Here is a 17,716-nt window from a genome sequence, read left to right as displayed (position 1 = left end):
TTGCTGCTGTCGGTTAGTTTTTTTCCATGAGTGAGATGTTGCTTCTTCGCTAGCTAACATACACTGACACACATTTCATGGCGCAGGCAGGAGAGGGGCGGGGTGGTGTGCGATGGGGTGGAGACGCGAGCGCGAGGTGGATTTTCAAGTGTACGGGGATTTGATGAGAGCAGTTAACCAATGTAAGCTGTCCGGCCGGACAGTTTACATTGGTCAACTTATCTGCCGTCGTACACCCAATAGACGGAATGGATGTTTTTATTTCTTTTTTCTCTTCATATTGTTAGGATTTTACTGTAGAACCATAACCAGCATCAAAACGAGGTTATTAATAATGAACAATCTTTGAAATCGTAGACCATAGCTTTAAATCGTGTCCGCCTCTGGGGATTTATAAATAAACCTCTCTGCACATGGATTCGTCTCTCGCTCTCACCCGCTTTGTGTAAGCAGCCTTTGTTACAATTAACTAATGTTAACAAATAAAACTTATTGTAAAGCATTACCTTAATGACAAGTTATATTTGTACCACTGTAGTTGAGGTCAAGAAAAATATTCATGACGCTATTATATAAAACTGTTGACAGAATATTAACACTTAATGACATTTTAATGACAAATTTAATTTGTATCACTGGTAAAAGTGGTCAGTTATGTTGTCTTGGTAATGTCAAGTTGTCATGAAAAGCTTTGATGTATTGGTTAATGTCAAGTTGTCATAACAAAGACATCTCAAACAATGTCATCTTTGCAATGACATAATTGAACAAATGACACTTAATGACAGTTACCAAAAAACCTTTAAAGTCAACAGGACGTCGCGATCGGATTGAGTCAGTTGACATGGAATATTATGCAATGAAAACAGTGGCTTGTTTTTCCTCTGTGAATGATTAGATCCAAAATCAATAAATTGCTTATAGTGAACACTGCAATATTCCATAAAAATATTGGTAAAAAAATGTCAATTGAATTATTTTGATTTCATGAGGACTTTAAACTGTGTTAGATAAATAATAATTGTGATATTATAAAGACCGCAAATAGTTTTTGCTTTGTTTTTCTTTTGAAATTTTCTGGGGACTCCTCAGAACCGTCTAGGGCAGAGGTCCCCAACCACCAGGTTGTGACCCAGTACGGGTCATGGACAAGTTGGCACCGGGTCGCAAAAACGAGATAACTCGTCAATTAAGAGAAAACGCTTCCCTGCCAATGACGAGAATTTCCGGCTTTCCGCAATATTCAATTCAATTTCAATTCAATTTTATTTATATAGCGCTTTTCACAAGTGTTAATTGTTGCAAAGCAGCTTTACATGAGAAGATGTAGAGGAAACACAGAAAATCAATAGATAATATAAGAAGTAGAGATAGCGACTAAGGTTAAACCGTACAGCGAGCATATTAATAATGTAACATATACAGTTAAGTGCTAAGTTAAGCCAAAGTTGTCTGACTCTCCCGGGGACGAAAAACCCCCTAGGAAAAAACCCAATGGGAAAAACTCCTAGAAGGACAAAAAGGCGGGTAAGGAGGCGGGTAAGCGGATTAAACTGGTTTAGCCGGTGGTCGTTGGTCGGGCATCGGCTAGGCATCACGTTGAAGGACAGCCAGTAGATAAGTGGTGCGATGACCTTCATAGCAACAGGAACTGGGTCTGGAATACCGCTATTATCCACCAGGTGGTGCAACTTACACAACCCGGAAGTTTTATGTATGTGTATGTTTTAAAGATCGCTCTGCATCTGATCTCTATCAAAAGTCCTTCACAAAAATTGAATTATCTCAGCTTTTTGCTCAAAATTGGGTGTTTTTGAAGAAACCTACCCATATTTGAGAGGTGATAAAAAGAGAACAAATGGAGGTAAGATGAAAGTTTTTTTTTTTGAAAGCAGAGGGTCTGTTCTTTCATTTCATATATTGTTTGTTATTGTTTATATATTTAAAGAAGAACATTTTCTGGAAGGCATTAAACTTTTGTGAAAATCATGAAAAATGCTGGCGCTGGCTGGCAACTTAAAAAAAAAACGCTGGCGGGGAAAGTTAAGAGTTAAGAGAGGACTTTAGATAACATCGATCATTTCCACTTTTGTACCGGGCCGCTCACGCTCTCTTTTTCTCTTTTTTTTCTTTCTCTCTCTCAAAATCAGTGCCATATTTGAACCCATCCATATGCTATTGTACAGCTTAATATTGTTCATGTTTAACAATTGTCTAAACTGGTGGAGTTTGGTTAAGCTGGTTAACTAACTTCTACAGTTTAGCATCATGACCACCTTAATCTGGTTCAGCATGACCTAGTTTATAGAAGATGTTTGTAAGACGAATTAGCCCCAAACTCTAAACAGGTGTGAATGCTTTTCATTCGTTCCTCTTAGTAGAGCAGAAACCTGTCTGTGTCTGTGCTGTGCTGTTGGACGCTGGTTTCGTCTGGGTTGAAGGAATCGTGGGATGTTTTCCTGAGGCTGAACTTGTGGAGTCAGCAGCACTGTGGAGATTATAAGGTCGCTCCATAAAAACACCTGTGAGACAGTGAAACGGGTCAGTGTGTACCAGCTGAATTAATGTTGTCAGATGTAGCATTCAAATTCATGTGATTATCTGAAGTTTTTTGGATTACTGTGTAACATCAGTACAACGGTTTTACACACATTATATATGCCAATGCATAAGAGATTAGTAATGAAATTCAAAAATACATTACAGTAAGTTAAAAATGGGAAATGATGGGAAAACAAATGAGGAAATAATAATGCAAGCAATGTGAGTACAGGCTAATGTGTCAGAGCACATGCACCAACACTATTCATATATTGTAATATACAGTGAAATCTAAGATTTAAACCTGTACTGTACATACACTGTAAAAAGTGAAAATTTGGATACATTTTTTTCAACTGAAAATTCCACTTTAGTTTCACTTTAGGTGAAAATGTAAAATTTTAATAATCTTACATTTTTTAGGTGTTACCAACTGAAGTAACTTTATAAAGGGGATATATCATAAAAATCTGACTTCAACCCAGAAATCAACCCAGTTACTTAGTTTTGGTAAACCATTCTCAGCAAGCATGTAAAAAAATACGTCATTGAAATTTGGCTCCCCTTGTGATGTCAGAAGGGGATAATACGCCCCTTAATCTGCACTATTCAATCAGCGAGAAGTTGTGGTTTAAAGGTGCATATTTTTATTTTTATTGTCAAAAATGACAATCGTTTCACTATAGACCCTTATGCCTTGGGATCGTTTAGAGTCCTTTGAAACTGCAATTTTAAACTGCATTAAAACTGTTAATGTCCATTAAAATGAGAAAAGTCTTGGAATGTTTTCAAAAAAAAACATAATTTCTTCTCAACTGAACAAAGAAGGACATCGACATTGTGGATGACATGGTGGTGAGTAAATTATCTGGATTTTTTTAAGAAAATGAACAAATCCTTTAAGAACATTTATTCCAATATCTAAAGATTTTTTGGTTCAACTTAAAATTTTAAGGCAGCCAGGTAATTTTTTTAAGTTAAACCAACACAGTGTTTTACCTTGGAACTCTTTCCCTTTACCCATAAAATAATGCTAATAATTTACTTATCCTCATGCCATCCCAGATCATGTCTTCCTTTCTTCAGTTGAACATATTTTTGTTTAAATAAAAATATCCATTACTATATGTCCATCTAAAAGCCCCAAAATGTTTAGAATTGAAACCAAACAAACAGTGGCACAATGTTAACTTCAAATCTTATTGGTTCTTGCATGTCTCATCATGACTAGTTATACATTTATATTGATATTTTGCCTGAAGACATGCTAGAAACAATGAGATTTACACTACACAGAACCCAACAAATTCAGAACATACGTACATTAAAAAAGAGCCCTGGAAGCACTGCTCATGATGCTTTGGGCAAACTCTATGGATAACTGAAGCCAGGTCAGTGAGATTTATTAATTATATATATATTATAATGTAATTATATAATGCATATGTGATCTCATGAGAATATGTGTGTATTTTTACGTAAGTGTGGTTGTACTTGCGTCCTCGTGTCACACTCCTACTCCAGCGATATTTCTTAATTAACAGCTTTACAGATTTTAACATATTCCTTTTCATAAATATTAAAATCGCAAGCATTAGCATTTCTTACTCATATTAATGGCATGTTTTCAGTCTTATTTACTGACTTATTTATTTAAGACAGTTTACTCATTTACCCAGTGAAATCTCCATGACTTTCAGAGAATTACACAATATTAAACAAACTACACATTAAAACCTTAAAAATGAATAACATTTCTGTAATCATTTAACCATTTTGTAATATTTAGTTTGTTTGCCATGACACACAAAAATGCGTTTTCTCCTATGCAGTCTTCTCCTATGCAGCAATTACACCAAAACAACATAAATTCACAAAATATGCTAATTTTATTCATTCACCGTAATCCACATTGTTAAAATTCATACGATTGCGAAGAACAAATAAAAAATTCAGCCCTTTATCCAGCGATCTTGATTCCAGTTCTCATCAGCAACCGTAAACGTCAAATCTCATTAGTTCATTATGAATTTTAATTGAAATATTGCGCCTCAAGAAGCTTTATGACACATTGCTTTACGGCACAGATATCACTAATTCACTCTTGCGTGCTACGTCACAGATTTGCGACTTTGATTCCTGTCTTTTAGTCGGTGTACTTTTGAAATTTGAAATGCGCGCCTTCACAGGGGGAAGCCGGATTAACGTTCGTGGATTAATAACTTTAATACATCTCTGTACTTTATATACTTCAGAGAGGACCGCTGCTTCAGCATATCGTCATTTTAACTATTTTTCGTACTGCTTTATATTTCGTAATAAATAAATGATTGTGATTACACTTGACTGTCTGTTATGTTTTTTATTTCTAACAGTACATGATTTTATTAATGGTTTTGGGTAGTTTTAGGATTAGGACTGTATTTGCAGCATAACATAGCTTTTAAATGCTATATTGTTACTATGGTCACTAAAATTTACCTTCATATTTCTGTCTGTTATTTATTTAATTACATAGGAGCATAATTGCATCATATACATTATATAATTTTTTTGTATAAAAAGGGTTTGGGTTTAGGCTAAGGTGCAACATTATCGATAAAATGGTTAAAGGAAAATTATACAGCAATTTATTGTATTAAAAATGTGCAAATGTTAATGTATTTGTAGCTGTAAAACCGTAAAAATTATACGATTAAATGTTGCAAATACGTTTACGTCAAATACGCTTCAGCATCTATTTAAACATACAAAAAAGTATGTTTTGTGGTTTTGTAAGTTACGTATTATTACAACGTTTTGTTAACAGTGAGACCAGGTTGGACTGGGACATGTGTGTTTGTTCGGCTTACTCGTGTACAATATACAGTTCATCTTATCTAATTATTAGGGTGATTAAACAATTTGTAGTGAAAAATGTTATGACATTAAAAAGTGGTCTCAGACTTTAAATCCTGCTGTATATTTGAATGTACAACATGTATATTTGTATATATATATGATTTGAATGTACAACATGGACTATTAATCTGTTAAACATTTAATTACATATAAAGAGCTGTGACGCAAAACCCTCTTAGTGCATCTGACATGTTTTTTTTTTTTGTAAATTAGCATTTTTATCAGACTCTTAATGGATTCTTCCAACAAACTGTTATTTTAAAAACGGTCTGAGGCCGAGATTAAAGCAAAAGAATTTGATGAACGTATAATAATTTGTTCATTATCATTATCTCAATTTTGACGAACGTGGCGTTTAGAGGCTTGCATCTGAGCTCCTCATTTCTGCCATTAATTACATGTTACCAAACACATTAATTTCTATTTCATGCCATTCAGGCAACTGTGTGAATCTGTTATCTAATTAAATAAGGCATTAATGAGTTAAACAAAGGGAATTGTTTTCCATGATTTACTGGAGTAAATTTAAGCAGTCAATTGTTTACTGTTTAAAAGCCTCACCTGAGCACATATGGCAGGAAATCCCTTGGGCGCTCAGGTTACTGCGGAGATCCAGGAGTCGCTGCAGGTTTGTGTCCCGGTGGAAGAGCACGGGGGCGTGACTGGCGGGCCGCAGGAGACAACAGCACCACACAGAACCCAACAGAACCAGAACATACACACCTTAAAAACAAGAGAGAGCTGGATGTTGCCTGTGTCACATTGATTCAATTCAAAAGTGCTTTTCAGTTTTGCGGGGATACAAAATACATTTTAGTATAAAAAAACAGCGACAGGATATAAAACCTACAGATACACTGTAAAAAATTATTATGTGCCTTAGTTAATTTAACTTACTAACTTAATGAGTAAATTCTATAAAAAAATAATCTTTGTAAAAAGTAAAAATAACACAAAAATGTAAGTAATTCTAAATTTACACATTAGGGGCCAATCACACCAAACGCGTTTATGGCAGTTGCAGGCTGATATTCTATGGGCAGTGAGCGTATGCGCTCCGCGTCTGTTCATGCGCGCCGAACGCCTTGATGTTTTTGCTGCCGATCACATCACGCGTTTTTGAAGGAGCGCTGAGATCGGAAAAGCAGCCGACGCAATTCACGTCTTTTTTCATGGTCCAATCGAATGAGGGGAGAGGTGGGCCTTATGTTGTGGTGAGGGAAGTTTACAGTTGCTTTGAAGAACCGGACTCCACTCGCTCACTCTCTCCTGTGTGTTTGTGCACCTCTCACCCTCCAACAAGGTCAGAGCAAGCGTCCTCTTTTTAAAGTTTCTGCTAATATGACAGTTAACAGCAAAAGAGCGCTCACGCTTCAATATTTGATTGACAAGACAGCTGATTCGGTGGTTGCCTAGCAATATGAAAAACCGTGTTGCACTACTCTTTTAAAAAAGGCAGTGTGTCACGCCTTGCGTTTCCAAGCGTTTAAAGCGTGTTTGGTGTGATTAGCACCTTACTGAGTAATTTAACTTAACTCATTCACCGCCATTGACGAGTTATCTCGTCATTTATGAGTTCATATTTAACTAATAAATGTGCCTTTCTGGACGAATTTCAAAGTGAAAGTGTAATACCAAAACGAATTTATCAAAAACAGAAGTTAAAAAGATTTAATGATTTATTTTAACTGCCTTTATGTTTGATAGTCATTCTGAGTCTGATCTCTAACATAAATTTCTTTACAAAAACGCAATTTTTTAAGCTTTTTGCTCAAAATATTGTATTTTTGAAGAGAAATATCCATATTTCAGTGGTAAATTAAGTAGAAAAAGTAAATATATAATGAAACGTTTTTCCCCATTTTGTTTGTTTGTTTATTGTTTGTTTAAAAGCAGAGGGTGTGTTCTTTAATTTGATATAATTTGTATGTTTATATATTTATAGAAAATAATTTTTCCTGCAAGGAATTTTGTGAAAATTTTGTTAAAATCACAAAAATGCAGGTGGGCAACTTTTCTCAAAAAGGCTGGCGGTGAATGAGTTAATTTTATCAAGTAAAATCCACTTAAATTTGAAAGAAGGAAATTAACTTAATAATTTTGTGTTGAAACTACTTTAATTATTTAATATACGTAACTAACTAGGCAGTAGACTTGTAGTTCCCAGCATGCTTTACGTGGGACTGCATTTGGAGAGTAAAATATGAAAATTAAACGCTATTTTATGTGTTTTTAACTTGTTAGGGTTTAATGTTTAATTATCTTTGAGATTTAGTCAAGTTTCTGTTTCTTTTTTGAGCTTTGTGGCTACCATCATTCAGAAGAGTGGTGCTTGTGTATAGACAGGTTTCCTGTTTACAAACATTACAGGGTGCACGCGCATTCAGGAGGCAGAAAGCCCGATCGGTGAGCTGGTTCACCACGGCAACAACCTTAAGTATTGAAGTGTTCTTTATTTTTTGTATATAAATAAAACTTGATTTTTGTTGGATCTGTTTTTCTGTCTTTAATTTCGGCGTGTTACTGTGATACATGTATGAATTATAATGTTAGGCTAGTAACGTAATAGTCGCATCTACTGATATGTTAAACATCAGCACCCAGCACTGACTCTGTTGGTACAATTAACCACGCAACAACTCCTTGGCATTTTGACTTACAGACACCTCTACTACCCTACAACAAAAGGTACGTCTCTTCTTTCTGGCTCTCGATTGCGTGCGCAAGCAGTGATGACGTCGCCGAGAAATCCATGTATAGGTGCACTGTAAAAAATCCAACTTTAAAATGTTCATTCAACAAAGAAGTTTAAGTAACTTGAACAAAGATTTCTTTGTTGAAGGGCGTCATTTGATTATTTTGTGTTCACTGAATGAAAAAAGCATAATCATTCAGCTAACAAATATTATTTTGTTGACTGGACTTAGATATATAAGTTTATGTCCAATTCGTTCACCCAACTTACCAAACTGAGTAATCTGAACAAACAATTAAAAAAAACAATGGTCGGAATGGTTCCCAGCATGCATTGCGACATGTTCACTTCTTTGGTTAATATTTATTAAAAAAGATGACTGTTTTAATGTTTTCTGGATTTATTCATGTTGTTATGTTGTTAATGTTAGTTATATGTTGTAGTTAGAGTTATTTTAAAAGAATAATGTTTGTTCATTGTTACCATGATTGAGAAGTGTGTGTTCAGTGTAGAGGACGGCACAGTGGGTTAGCGCGCATCATTGTTGCCTCACAGCAAAAAGGTCTCTGGTTCAATGCTTACTTGAACTGTCAGATCTTGTTTTTGTAGTGGTTTTGTTATGCATAACAGGCAAGTTCATATGGATTTAAGTAAATAGATTATATTTATCAGAGCATAGTGTGTAACTTATCTGACATGACATTTTTTTTTCTTTTTGGCCAACAAGAAAATTTAATTAATACATTTTATTTCAATTTGGCCCAACAAGCTATGTTTAATCAAGAGACAATATTTAATTGACAGAACACTCTATTTTAAGTTCAGTGTACATGCTGGGGTAGTCAGCAAAACACAAAAAAGTTTGTTTCCCCAACTTAAATTGGGCCAACTAACAATTTGAGGTGCAACGGGTCACTAGAAATTTTTATGTTGGAGAGGCATATTTTTTTACAGTGTGACACAATGAAAATCATGATGTTAATTCACTCAATGAGCAATAACTGTGCTAATGCCAGTACTGAGACCTAATGAGTCTCTTCTTACTTGCTCAGCATAATGTGGTATATAGTAATAAGAAAGGAAAGAAAATAAATTGTACGTGATTTAATCAGGTAGATTCCATTTAAGAAGTAACCCGTTAAAAGTGCTAAAAAATTTTATGTATAATATTATTACCAAAACATTTTAAGTAAACATAAAATTTTTACAGTGTAATTAAACTTTACTTAGTAAAATTAAGTAAATATAAGTAAATTTTAGCTTTTCTAAGTAAATTTTACTTAATTTTGCAAGTGTTAAATTTACTTGAAAAACCTGAGTGCAAACACTTGCAAAAGAAAACCTAAGTAAATTTTACTTATTTTTCAGTCTAGGCTAAATGATAAAGAAACTTTGAAAAGCTTGAAAAGTCATTTCCAACAATTTTTTCTAAACAAATTATAAATGTTAGAAATGTATTACAAAGTCTGTGAACTATGTGGTACTCAGTGGCATAGTCCAGTACCTGCTGCAATAACAGAGTCTGTCTCTTATATTTATATTCATATTCATATTTAATATATAATAAATGATTAAAAAAGTTACTAATGCCCTCTACCGAAACCTTTGCGCTCTCCGAGTTGGAGCGTTTTGGTTCACAGTCTTTCACTGCAGCTTTAATGTTGATGTTGCATTCTCAGTCTTTCCTGTGACATTGTGCTTCGGAGAAATGTCTTGTTCCTTTTTAACTTGAAGAATCATCTTTCAGCAGTTGCAACCATCACAGGTAAAGTAAGAAAAAGTAAAGTAGAGTAACATGTACAGAAAACGAAAACTCTAAAATAATCCTTGCGATTTTGCAGACCTTGATCCTCGCATAGTTCATAGTTTATCGCTTATTAGTAAATGAAGAATAAACGCCTTAAAAGTCATAAAAATACTTTTGTTTAATTGGACAGCAGCACACATGGGAATGTGCACGAGGGGAGTAAAATATGTGTTTAATTAATGGAGAATATCCCTCACTGCAAAGATAAAAAATTTGAGTTCAATTAAAATTTAAATAAATATACATTTTATGTAAGTTGGGGCCCCCACGCACTGCGGGGGTTGTGTGGGGGTGTCCCCTACGTCAGTGGTAGTACCAAGTTACACAATTAAACAGTTTTTCCTCATTTTTGATCTCAGGATTATTTAGACAGGGTTAATGTGAAAGCGACAAGCTTGTCAAGTATGGAACACATAAATAACAGGGTTAACTAGGTCGTCAAAAAAAATTGTTGCACAAAAGGCCGTCAAGTGCATCTCGGAAAATAGCGCGGACGCAGTTCACACCACGAGCGGGCACGTGCGCCACATGGCCAAATGAGAGAAAGACGTGGTCCGTCATCTGTCTGGAGGATAACTAGTAGCCAGTTGATAAAATATCTCGGAGAATAGCACGAATGCGCTTCACACCGAAATGATGTCAACTGTCTGGAGGATAGCCAGTCGATAAAAAGTGTGTCCGTGAGAACTGTAAGTGGACTTATGTTTTGGGTTTATTTAAGCCTGTTATTGTATTAGTTTATAGTTCTTGCAAATTTAAAGTAAGTTGGCTGGTGATTTTTGTTGTTTGAGCAACCTGCTAGCTAGGTTGCACGTGCCTGTTGATTTAATATAATTTGTTGAGCACTTTTGCTCACGTTATTTTTAGTGCATTATTTAGTTAAACTCCTTTAAGATAATGTAATTAGTAGTTGGAAATAATCTGTTTTTACAATCTTCACGCTATCTAACATCGTTCGTCAGACGTTCTACAACATCTGCTTCAGTTTGTATTTATTAACCCTTTAGTTTCACTTCATCCCGCAGCTAAGGTAACTGTTAAAAACATTTAATTTATTAATAATCTAGTATGTGTTCATTTTCTGTAATAGTTTCTTTAAAATTAAGTTTTATTTGAGCGTTTTAAATAAAAATATTTTCATTTTCATCTGCCACGTTATTTTCTTTACTTGCCGTTTTTTAGTCTTTCAAATTTGGTTGAGTGGTTAATAACATTGTGGCGTGATAAACTGAAAACACATTTATTGGACTTTAATTTTCTAAAGATTGTACTTAAAAAAAATGTAAGGCAGCAAAAATGTTTTTTCTTTTTTTTTCAGCGTACTGAACCATATATGTGCCTACAGTATATGCATTACAACCTGTACAGATATTGCTGATGGATGAGGTTTATTTTGAAAAGCTGATGCTGAGATTAAAGTGCATTCATTAAATGCTACATTATGCATGACTCTGCATTGTATCTGTCCCCAAGTCTATAATTACATCGCCTTTGTATCAACACCATTCAGGCTGATCTGCACATAGGAGAAAAGAGCAACGTTAACCTGGGAAAAACGTGGCTCTAATTTAGCTTGCATGTGGTGCCATTATTAAATTACAACAATAGAAATTTGCTTTAATGTCTTGGTAGGCTCTGCCATGCTAATAAAAGCTTAATTGCGTTGGTGCCAGCACACAAGGGATGTTCGTAGCTTTTTTGTATGAACTATGAACAGACTGACCTTGAGACTAAGAAACAGATTAATGGGTGGCTGAAACAAAACAGCCAGAAATCTTTCTAATTTGTGCACAAACTGTGTATGTATTAATGGAAAAATCGAAATCTGACTTGCATGAGTGTGTGTCATTACATTCTTTGTTCTTTTTCGAATAACCATACATCAGCACTTTATACCTTTATAAGACTACTGAGAAGGATTGTATAGAGCAGTGGTTTTCAAACTGGGGACCGTGGCCGCCTGGGGGGCCGCGAGATGGTGCCAAGGGGGTCCCAGTTTTATGTCATTTTATAAAATACATTCATTTATCATGAATTCTGTGTAATTAAACCTAAAAAATGCGTCTACTAACCAACAGCACTACTTTGTATAACTTAATATGTTTTGTTTAATTAAAATGTTACATTTTAGAACATTTTTTGTCATAAATTTCTTTGGGGGGCCGCGAAGGAATGCACCGCACCCAAGGGGGGCCGCACGCGGAAAAAGTTTGAGAACCACTGGTATAGAGCAAGTAAGCCATACTTTGTGGAGTTTGCATGTTATATTCTTCACAAACCTTTCAAACTCTTAGGGCTCTATCTTACACCTGGCGCAATGCAGCGCAATGCGCGACGCAAGTGTCTTTGGCTAGTTTCCATTCTGCGCAATTATAATTTTCACGTTTAGCGTTGCATTGTTTAAATAGCAAATGCATTTGCGCCCCCTTTTGCGCCCATGGGCGTTCTGGTCTGAAAACGAGGTGTGTTCAGGCGCATTGTTGGCGCGTTGCTATTTTGAGGCAACTAAAATAGACTACGCCATTGACCAACAAAAACCTGATCTAAAGTCTAAAGTCAATGGCGCAATATGTTTTTTGTTATTTAAAGAGCGCATTAGTAATATGCGGCTAAACGGGAGGACAACGCGGGTTTGCTTATCACACACATGAATGTTCAGCAGCACAAAAACGCTTTTAAATATGAAAGATTAAAGGATTGAATGTAAAAGATTATTATTGAGTCTCTTGGACATAAATGAGGACCGATTATGAGACGACAGAAGGCGCAAAGAGTTGCTTCACCTGTAGCCTGGTAAGTAAATAAATGCTTTGCTTTAAACAAATGCATCTGTTTTTAAATGTTTTTTTTTTAATGCTACCTCACGGATTTATTGTATATGATGACTCTGTACCTGTGGATATGGTGAGATGAGAAACATTTTTAAGTAATTCTTAAAAAAACTAACGCTGTTCAAGTGCTGAAACGTGCAGAGAGCCAAATTCAAAAGCCTGATTTTTTTACTTCCATGACTAAAAGAAAACGGGTTTTAAAGGTTTTAATAAAAAAATAACAATTTCAATACAAGTGTAAAACAACACAATTATTTAACATTAATCTAAACTGGGGATCTTCTTCCTCCGCTTAGTTTTTCAGTTTACAAAGTCCGTCATCTAAATAGGGATTAGACATAGCGCCAGTGCAACAGGCTTTTAAAGGGGATGAGAGCTGAGACTCTCATTGGTTTATTGCACGTTACGCCCAAAATACTCCCATTAATCATTAAAAAACAGGACCAACCCTTTTCGACCATGCGCTCGGCGCACAAACCATTTTTCCCGTCATTAAAGGTAGGGTAACAAATTTGATCCTGAAACATTTTTTGTTATGCTGGTTAAAAGTCTCCTTACATCCTGATAGCAATCACTGTGTTAAGTTGTTTAAATGTATTTGTAGAAATTTATGTTATCTGTGAAAGGCGTAGGACCAAAAAATGTTCAACAAATCATAGATTTCGGTCCGAACGGACGTTTCCATTTTTGTCCCTCATACGTAAGCGTAATTTGAATGCCCTCCGCGCAGCGAGTCCACGCAGACACCAAACGTCATCGGCGTGTTCACGTGCGCTCACCTCCTATCTGTAAACAGTGAGAACAGCAAACTTTTCTGCTAAATTGACAACCTACACAGGAGGCACAAAACTAAAGGCATCTTTTATAACAACAACAGCAAAAACTGCCTGGATCAGCAAGAGCAAAAACCCAAATGAACATCGGTAACTTTACTGCTTTACCACGAGATGAAACAGCTGCAGGAGCTGCAAAGGGTCTGAAAGAGTCATTGCACTGTTTATTTTGGTAAGGTAGGTACGCGATATGTTTGTATTGAGATGGATTCAGATATTCTACTTTGATGAAACATTGTGTTGCTTATGAAATTTGTGTTCGTTTACGGATTAGCGTAACGAAGTTAGTTACTACGTCTACACAACCGAACGTGTGCTTAAACTAATTCTGATGTAAACCAGTTGTTTGGTTATTTTGGAAGTGTTATTCGACTTTGTACTGCAAAGTTTTCTCACTGCTTAATGAGAGTGAGACATGAGATGTCATGTGACCGTCTGATCTGTGCGTGTTCATGTGTTTTGAAAGAGGCGTGACTTTGGATGGCGATTTGACTTGAGGGTGGGATCGGGATTTCATTGCTAGGCGGCTACCGTTAGCATTTTTCAAAATGTGTTACCCTACCTTTAAATTAGCAAAAGTGGATTCGGACACCCCCATTAAAACGTTGCGCTGTGCACTTTAGACAATGCGCTTAGATCGTTAAAATAGGGCCCTTTGACTGTTTTGTATTTATTTTCTTTTAAAAAGGCCAGAGGTAAACCTGTGCTCGCTGATATCAGAATGTTACTCATGAAAGATTTCAGCCAGTGTGTGAAGTATGCATCTGGCTATCTGTGGGCGTACCGTCTGAAGACGAGACTATATAATTAAAGATGATTTACTAACGTGAAAGCACCTCATGTCTGTTGACAAACCTTGTAAGTGCTCCATATATTTATTACCAAACAAACTCACCTATTATAGTTTTTCGTTTCTCCACGACAGGCTCGGCCACCCAGTGTTTCAGGATCCTCTGAAGGCGAGCACTGACAATCCCAACATTGCCCTCGGTGGACACGGTCAATGGGGCTTCTACAGAGAGAGACAGCAGGGCGACATCTGAATCTGTATCATACAGACCTGAACCCCAAAAGAAGACAGGAAAAGGTTCATGTACTTATAAAGAAGAAATATAACAGAAGGATATGACATCCAACAACATGACCTGTTAATATGTGTGTGTGTTGACACTGTATAGTGATAATGCAGCGTGGTTTCCTAAGAAATCATTTATTGATTTGAAGTTCACTGTTTTATTTAATAAACATTGTTGAGGTTTTTAAATAATTTGTCAATTCACAAAAATATTTTTTTTACCTGGATCCATTTCTGCAGTTATGAGTGCAACATCGTCATCATCTGAGAGAGGGTTCGGGCTGGCTGATAGTTTAGTTAGAGTATTCCACCTGTTAGGGTTAAGGTAGACTGTGCTAATAAATGATAAATATGATAGAAGGTGCACAGTTAAAAAAATAACAAGTATTTAACAAGAAATTAAAATGATGTTAAATGTTTTGAACTGTGGTCTATATGTTGGCGTTACAGGCAGGTTTAGGGGTCAGGCTTGCTTTTGTCTATTAATTATATGCTTTTGTACAATTTAAATTACTTTGTAAATACAAATTACACTGAAGAAATGGTTAAAAAATGGTCTCCTGCTGTCACTGGGCCGGTACCCTTTCTAACAGTACACATTTGCACCTACAGAGTTCATTTTAGTACCCCAAAGGTCAGTGTTGGGGAAAGTTACTTTTAAAAGTAATCCATTACAATATTTTGTCACTCCCCCAAAAAGTAACTAATTGCGTTACTTGCTTACTTTTAATGGGAAGTAATACTTGCGTTACTTTAAAGTTACTTCTGCGTTACTTTTTCTTACTAGGCTGAGGCTTGATCTCTTTCAGGCCTTGCAGGTGTTTTAAGAAATTGCATATTTGCATCACAAAAATCAGGTACATACACTGACCAATTATAAACACAACAGTGCTCCTATTTTTTATGAGCCGAACACAAAGATATAAGACCTTTTCTATGTACACAATTTCTATGTACACAGTCTTAAACTGTGATAGTGAGCACTTTTCCTTTGCAGAGATAATTCATCCACCTTACAGGTGTGGCATATCAAGATGCTGATTAGACAGCATGATTATTGCACAGGTGTGCCCCAGGCTGACCGAAACCAAAGGCCACTCCAAACTGTGCAGGTTTACTGCGTAAAGGGTATACACGTGACGTCATCTTCGGCAAAAGTGAATGTGGTTACGCCCACTAGCAACAGCATTAGCATGGCGTCTAAAATGGAAACAAATTTTAAAAAATTGGAGTGGTCTTTTCAGACTGCAAAAAACACTCAAAGGTAAATCAATAGGAGTAGCCATATGTCAGGTATGTACAATTTTGGGATAAAAAATCTTATAAAAATACACCAATGAATACTCTTATTCTGTGTAATTACAAAGTTTTGTCAATGAGCCTTCATTACAAAACATCCATTATGATGAGCCTTAACAAAGGTGGGATGGTTTAATAGTGTTATGCAAGACAAACATATGTCAGGAAAAGCAATGTCTGGCCATAGGCCAATGTCCACAAAATCCTGTTTTTATGGCAAGTTGTTAGGGTCACTGTTAAGGCCAACTAAATTCAATTTAAGCTGATAATAGTCACTTTTACTGGTGTTTTTGCAGCAGCTGATATGAAAATCTGCCATTTTGTTGAATGTTTTGCCACTCAACAGGACGAGCTCCGGAGTGGTCACGTGGAAAAGTGACATCGTTGCATACCATCTATTTGGGGGGGGTCCGAAAACCAGTTAGTATCACCTCACACAGTGCAACACATCTCCTTTGCATAGAATTGATCAGGTTGGTGATTGTGGCCTATGTTGGTCCACTCCTCTTCAATGGCTGTGCTGGATATTGGCAAGAACTGGAACACGCTGTCGTATACGCCAATCCAGAACATCCAAAACATGCTTAATGGGTGACATGTCCGGTGAGTATGCTGGCCATGCAAGAACTGGGATGTTTTCAGCTTCTTGCATTACAGATCCTTGCATGGGGCCGTGCATGATCATACTGGAACATGAGGTGATGGACGTGGATGAATGGCACAACAATGGGCCTTAGGATCTCATCACAGTATCTCTGTGCATTCAAAACGGCATCAATAAAATGCACCTGTGTTTGTTGTCCATAACACATGCCTGCCCATACCATAACCCCATCGCTGTCTGCCATCTGCCCTCTACAGTAAAAACCGAGATATATTCCTGAAGAGAACACCTCTTCAAAGTCCCAGACGCCATCGAATGTGATGAATTGCACTCAGGTCAAGACCCTGAAGAGGACAACAACCATGCAGATGAGCTTCCCTGAGACGGTTTCTGTCAGTTTGTGCAGAAATTCTTTGGTGATGCAAACCAATTGTTGCAGCAGCTGGCCGGGTGGCTGGCCTCAGACGATCGTGGAGGTGAAGAAGCTGGATGTGGAGGTCCTGGGCTGGTGTGGTTACACATGGTTTGCAGTTGTGAGGTCTGCGGATGGATGTACTACCAAATTCTCTAAAACACCTTTGGAGACGGCTTGTGGTAGAGAAATGAACATTCAGTTCACAGGCAACAGCTCTGGTGGACATTCCTACAGTCAGCATGTAAATTGCGCTCTCCCTCAAAACTTGCAACATCTGTGACATTGTGCTGTGTGATAAAACTGCCCATTTTAGAGTTGCCTTTTATTGTGGCCAGCCTAAGGCATACCGGTGCAATAATCCTGCTGACTTTTCAGCATCTTGATATGCCACACCTGTGAGGTGGATGGATTATCTCTGCAAAGGAGAAGTGCTCCCTAACACAGATTTAGACGGATTTGTGAATAATATTTAAGAGAAATAGGCCTTTTGTGTACATAGAAAAAGTCTTAGATCTTTGAGTTCAGCTCGCTCATGAAAAATGGGGGCAAAAACAAACGTGTTGCGTTTATAATGTTGATCAGTGTATGACCAGTTCCAGAAAAAGGCAGATCTGGTATTAAATTTGTCCCCAGTTCCTGTGGTGTGAACATAATAAAAGCAGGTAAAAGCCCCTTGGTGCATAAGGGGATATTTGTACCAAATGTATACATATCT

At 36.6% G+C, this 17,716-nt stretch overlaps 1 protein-coding gene across 2 annotated transcripts in view; it reads right to left on the bottom strand.

Moving 5' to 3' along the window:
- disp3 (dispatched RND transporter family member 3) overlaps positions 1–17,716 on the bottom strand; it is a 92,617-nt gene that overhangs the window by 20,586 nt on the left and 54,315 nt on the right. The window contains exons 8-11 of one of the 2 annotated variants that reach the window (XM_073867497.1): positions 14,906–14,994; positions 14,504–14,668; positions 6,004–6,165; positions 2,391–2,522 (exon numbers count right to left, since the gene is read on the bottom strand). In XM_073867497.1, coding sequence (XP_073723598.1) covers positions 2,391–2,522; positions 6,004–6,165; positions 14,504–14,668; positions 14,906–14,994 — 548 coding nt within the window. The remainder of the gene's footprint in view (positions 1–2,390; positions 2,523–6,003; positions 6,166–14,503; positions 14,669–14,905; positions 14,995–17,716) is intronic. The other variant, XM_073867498.1, reaches the window with a different exon arrangement.

The sequence above is a fragment of the Misgurnus anguillicaudatus genome, chromosome 5 (genome assembly GCF_027580225.2).
Source record: "Misgurnus anguillicaudatus chromosome 5, ASM2758022v2, whole genome shotgun sequence".
NCBI lineage: Eukaryota > Metazoa > Chordata > Actinopteri > Cypriniformes > Cobitidae > Misgurnus > Misgurnus anguillicaudatus.
This window is presented reverse-complemented; position numbering and strand designations above follow the sequence as displayed.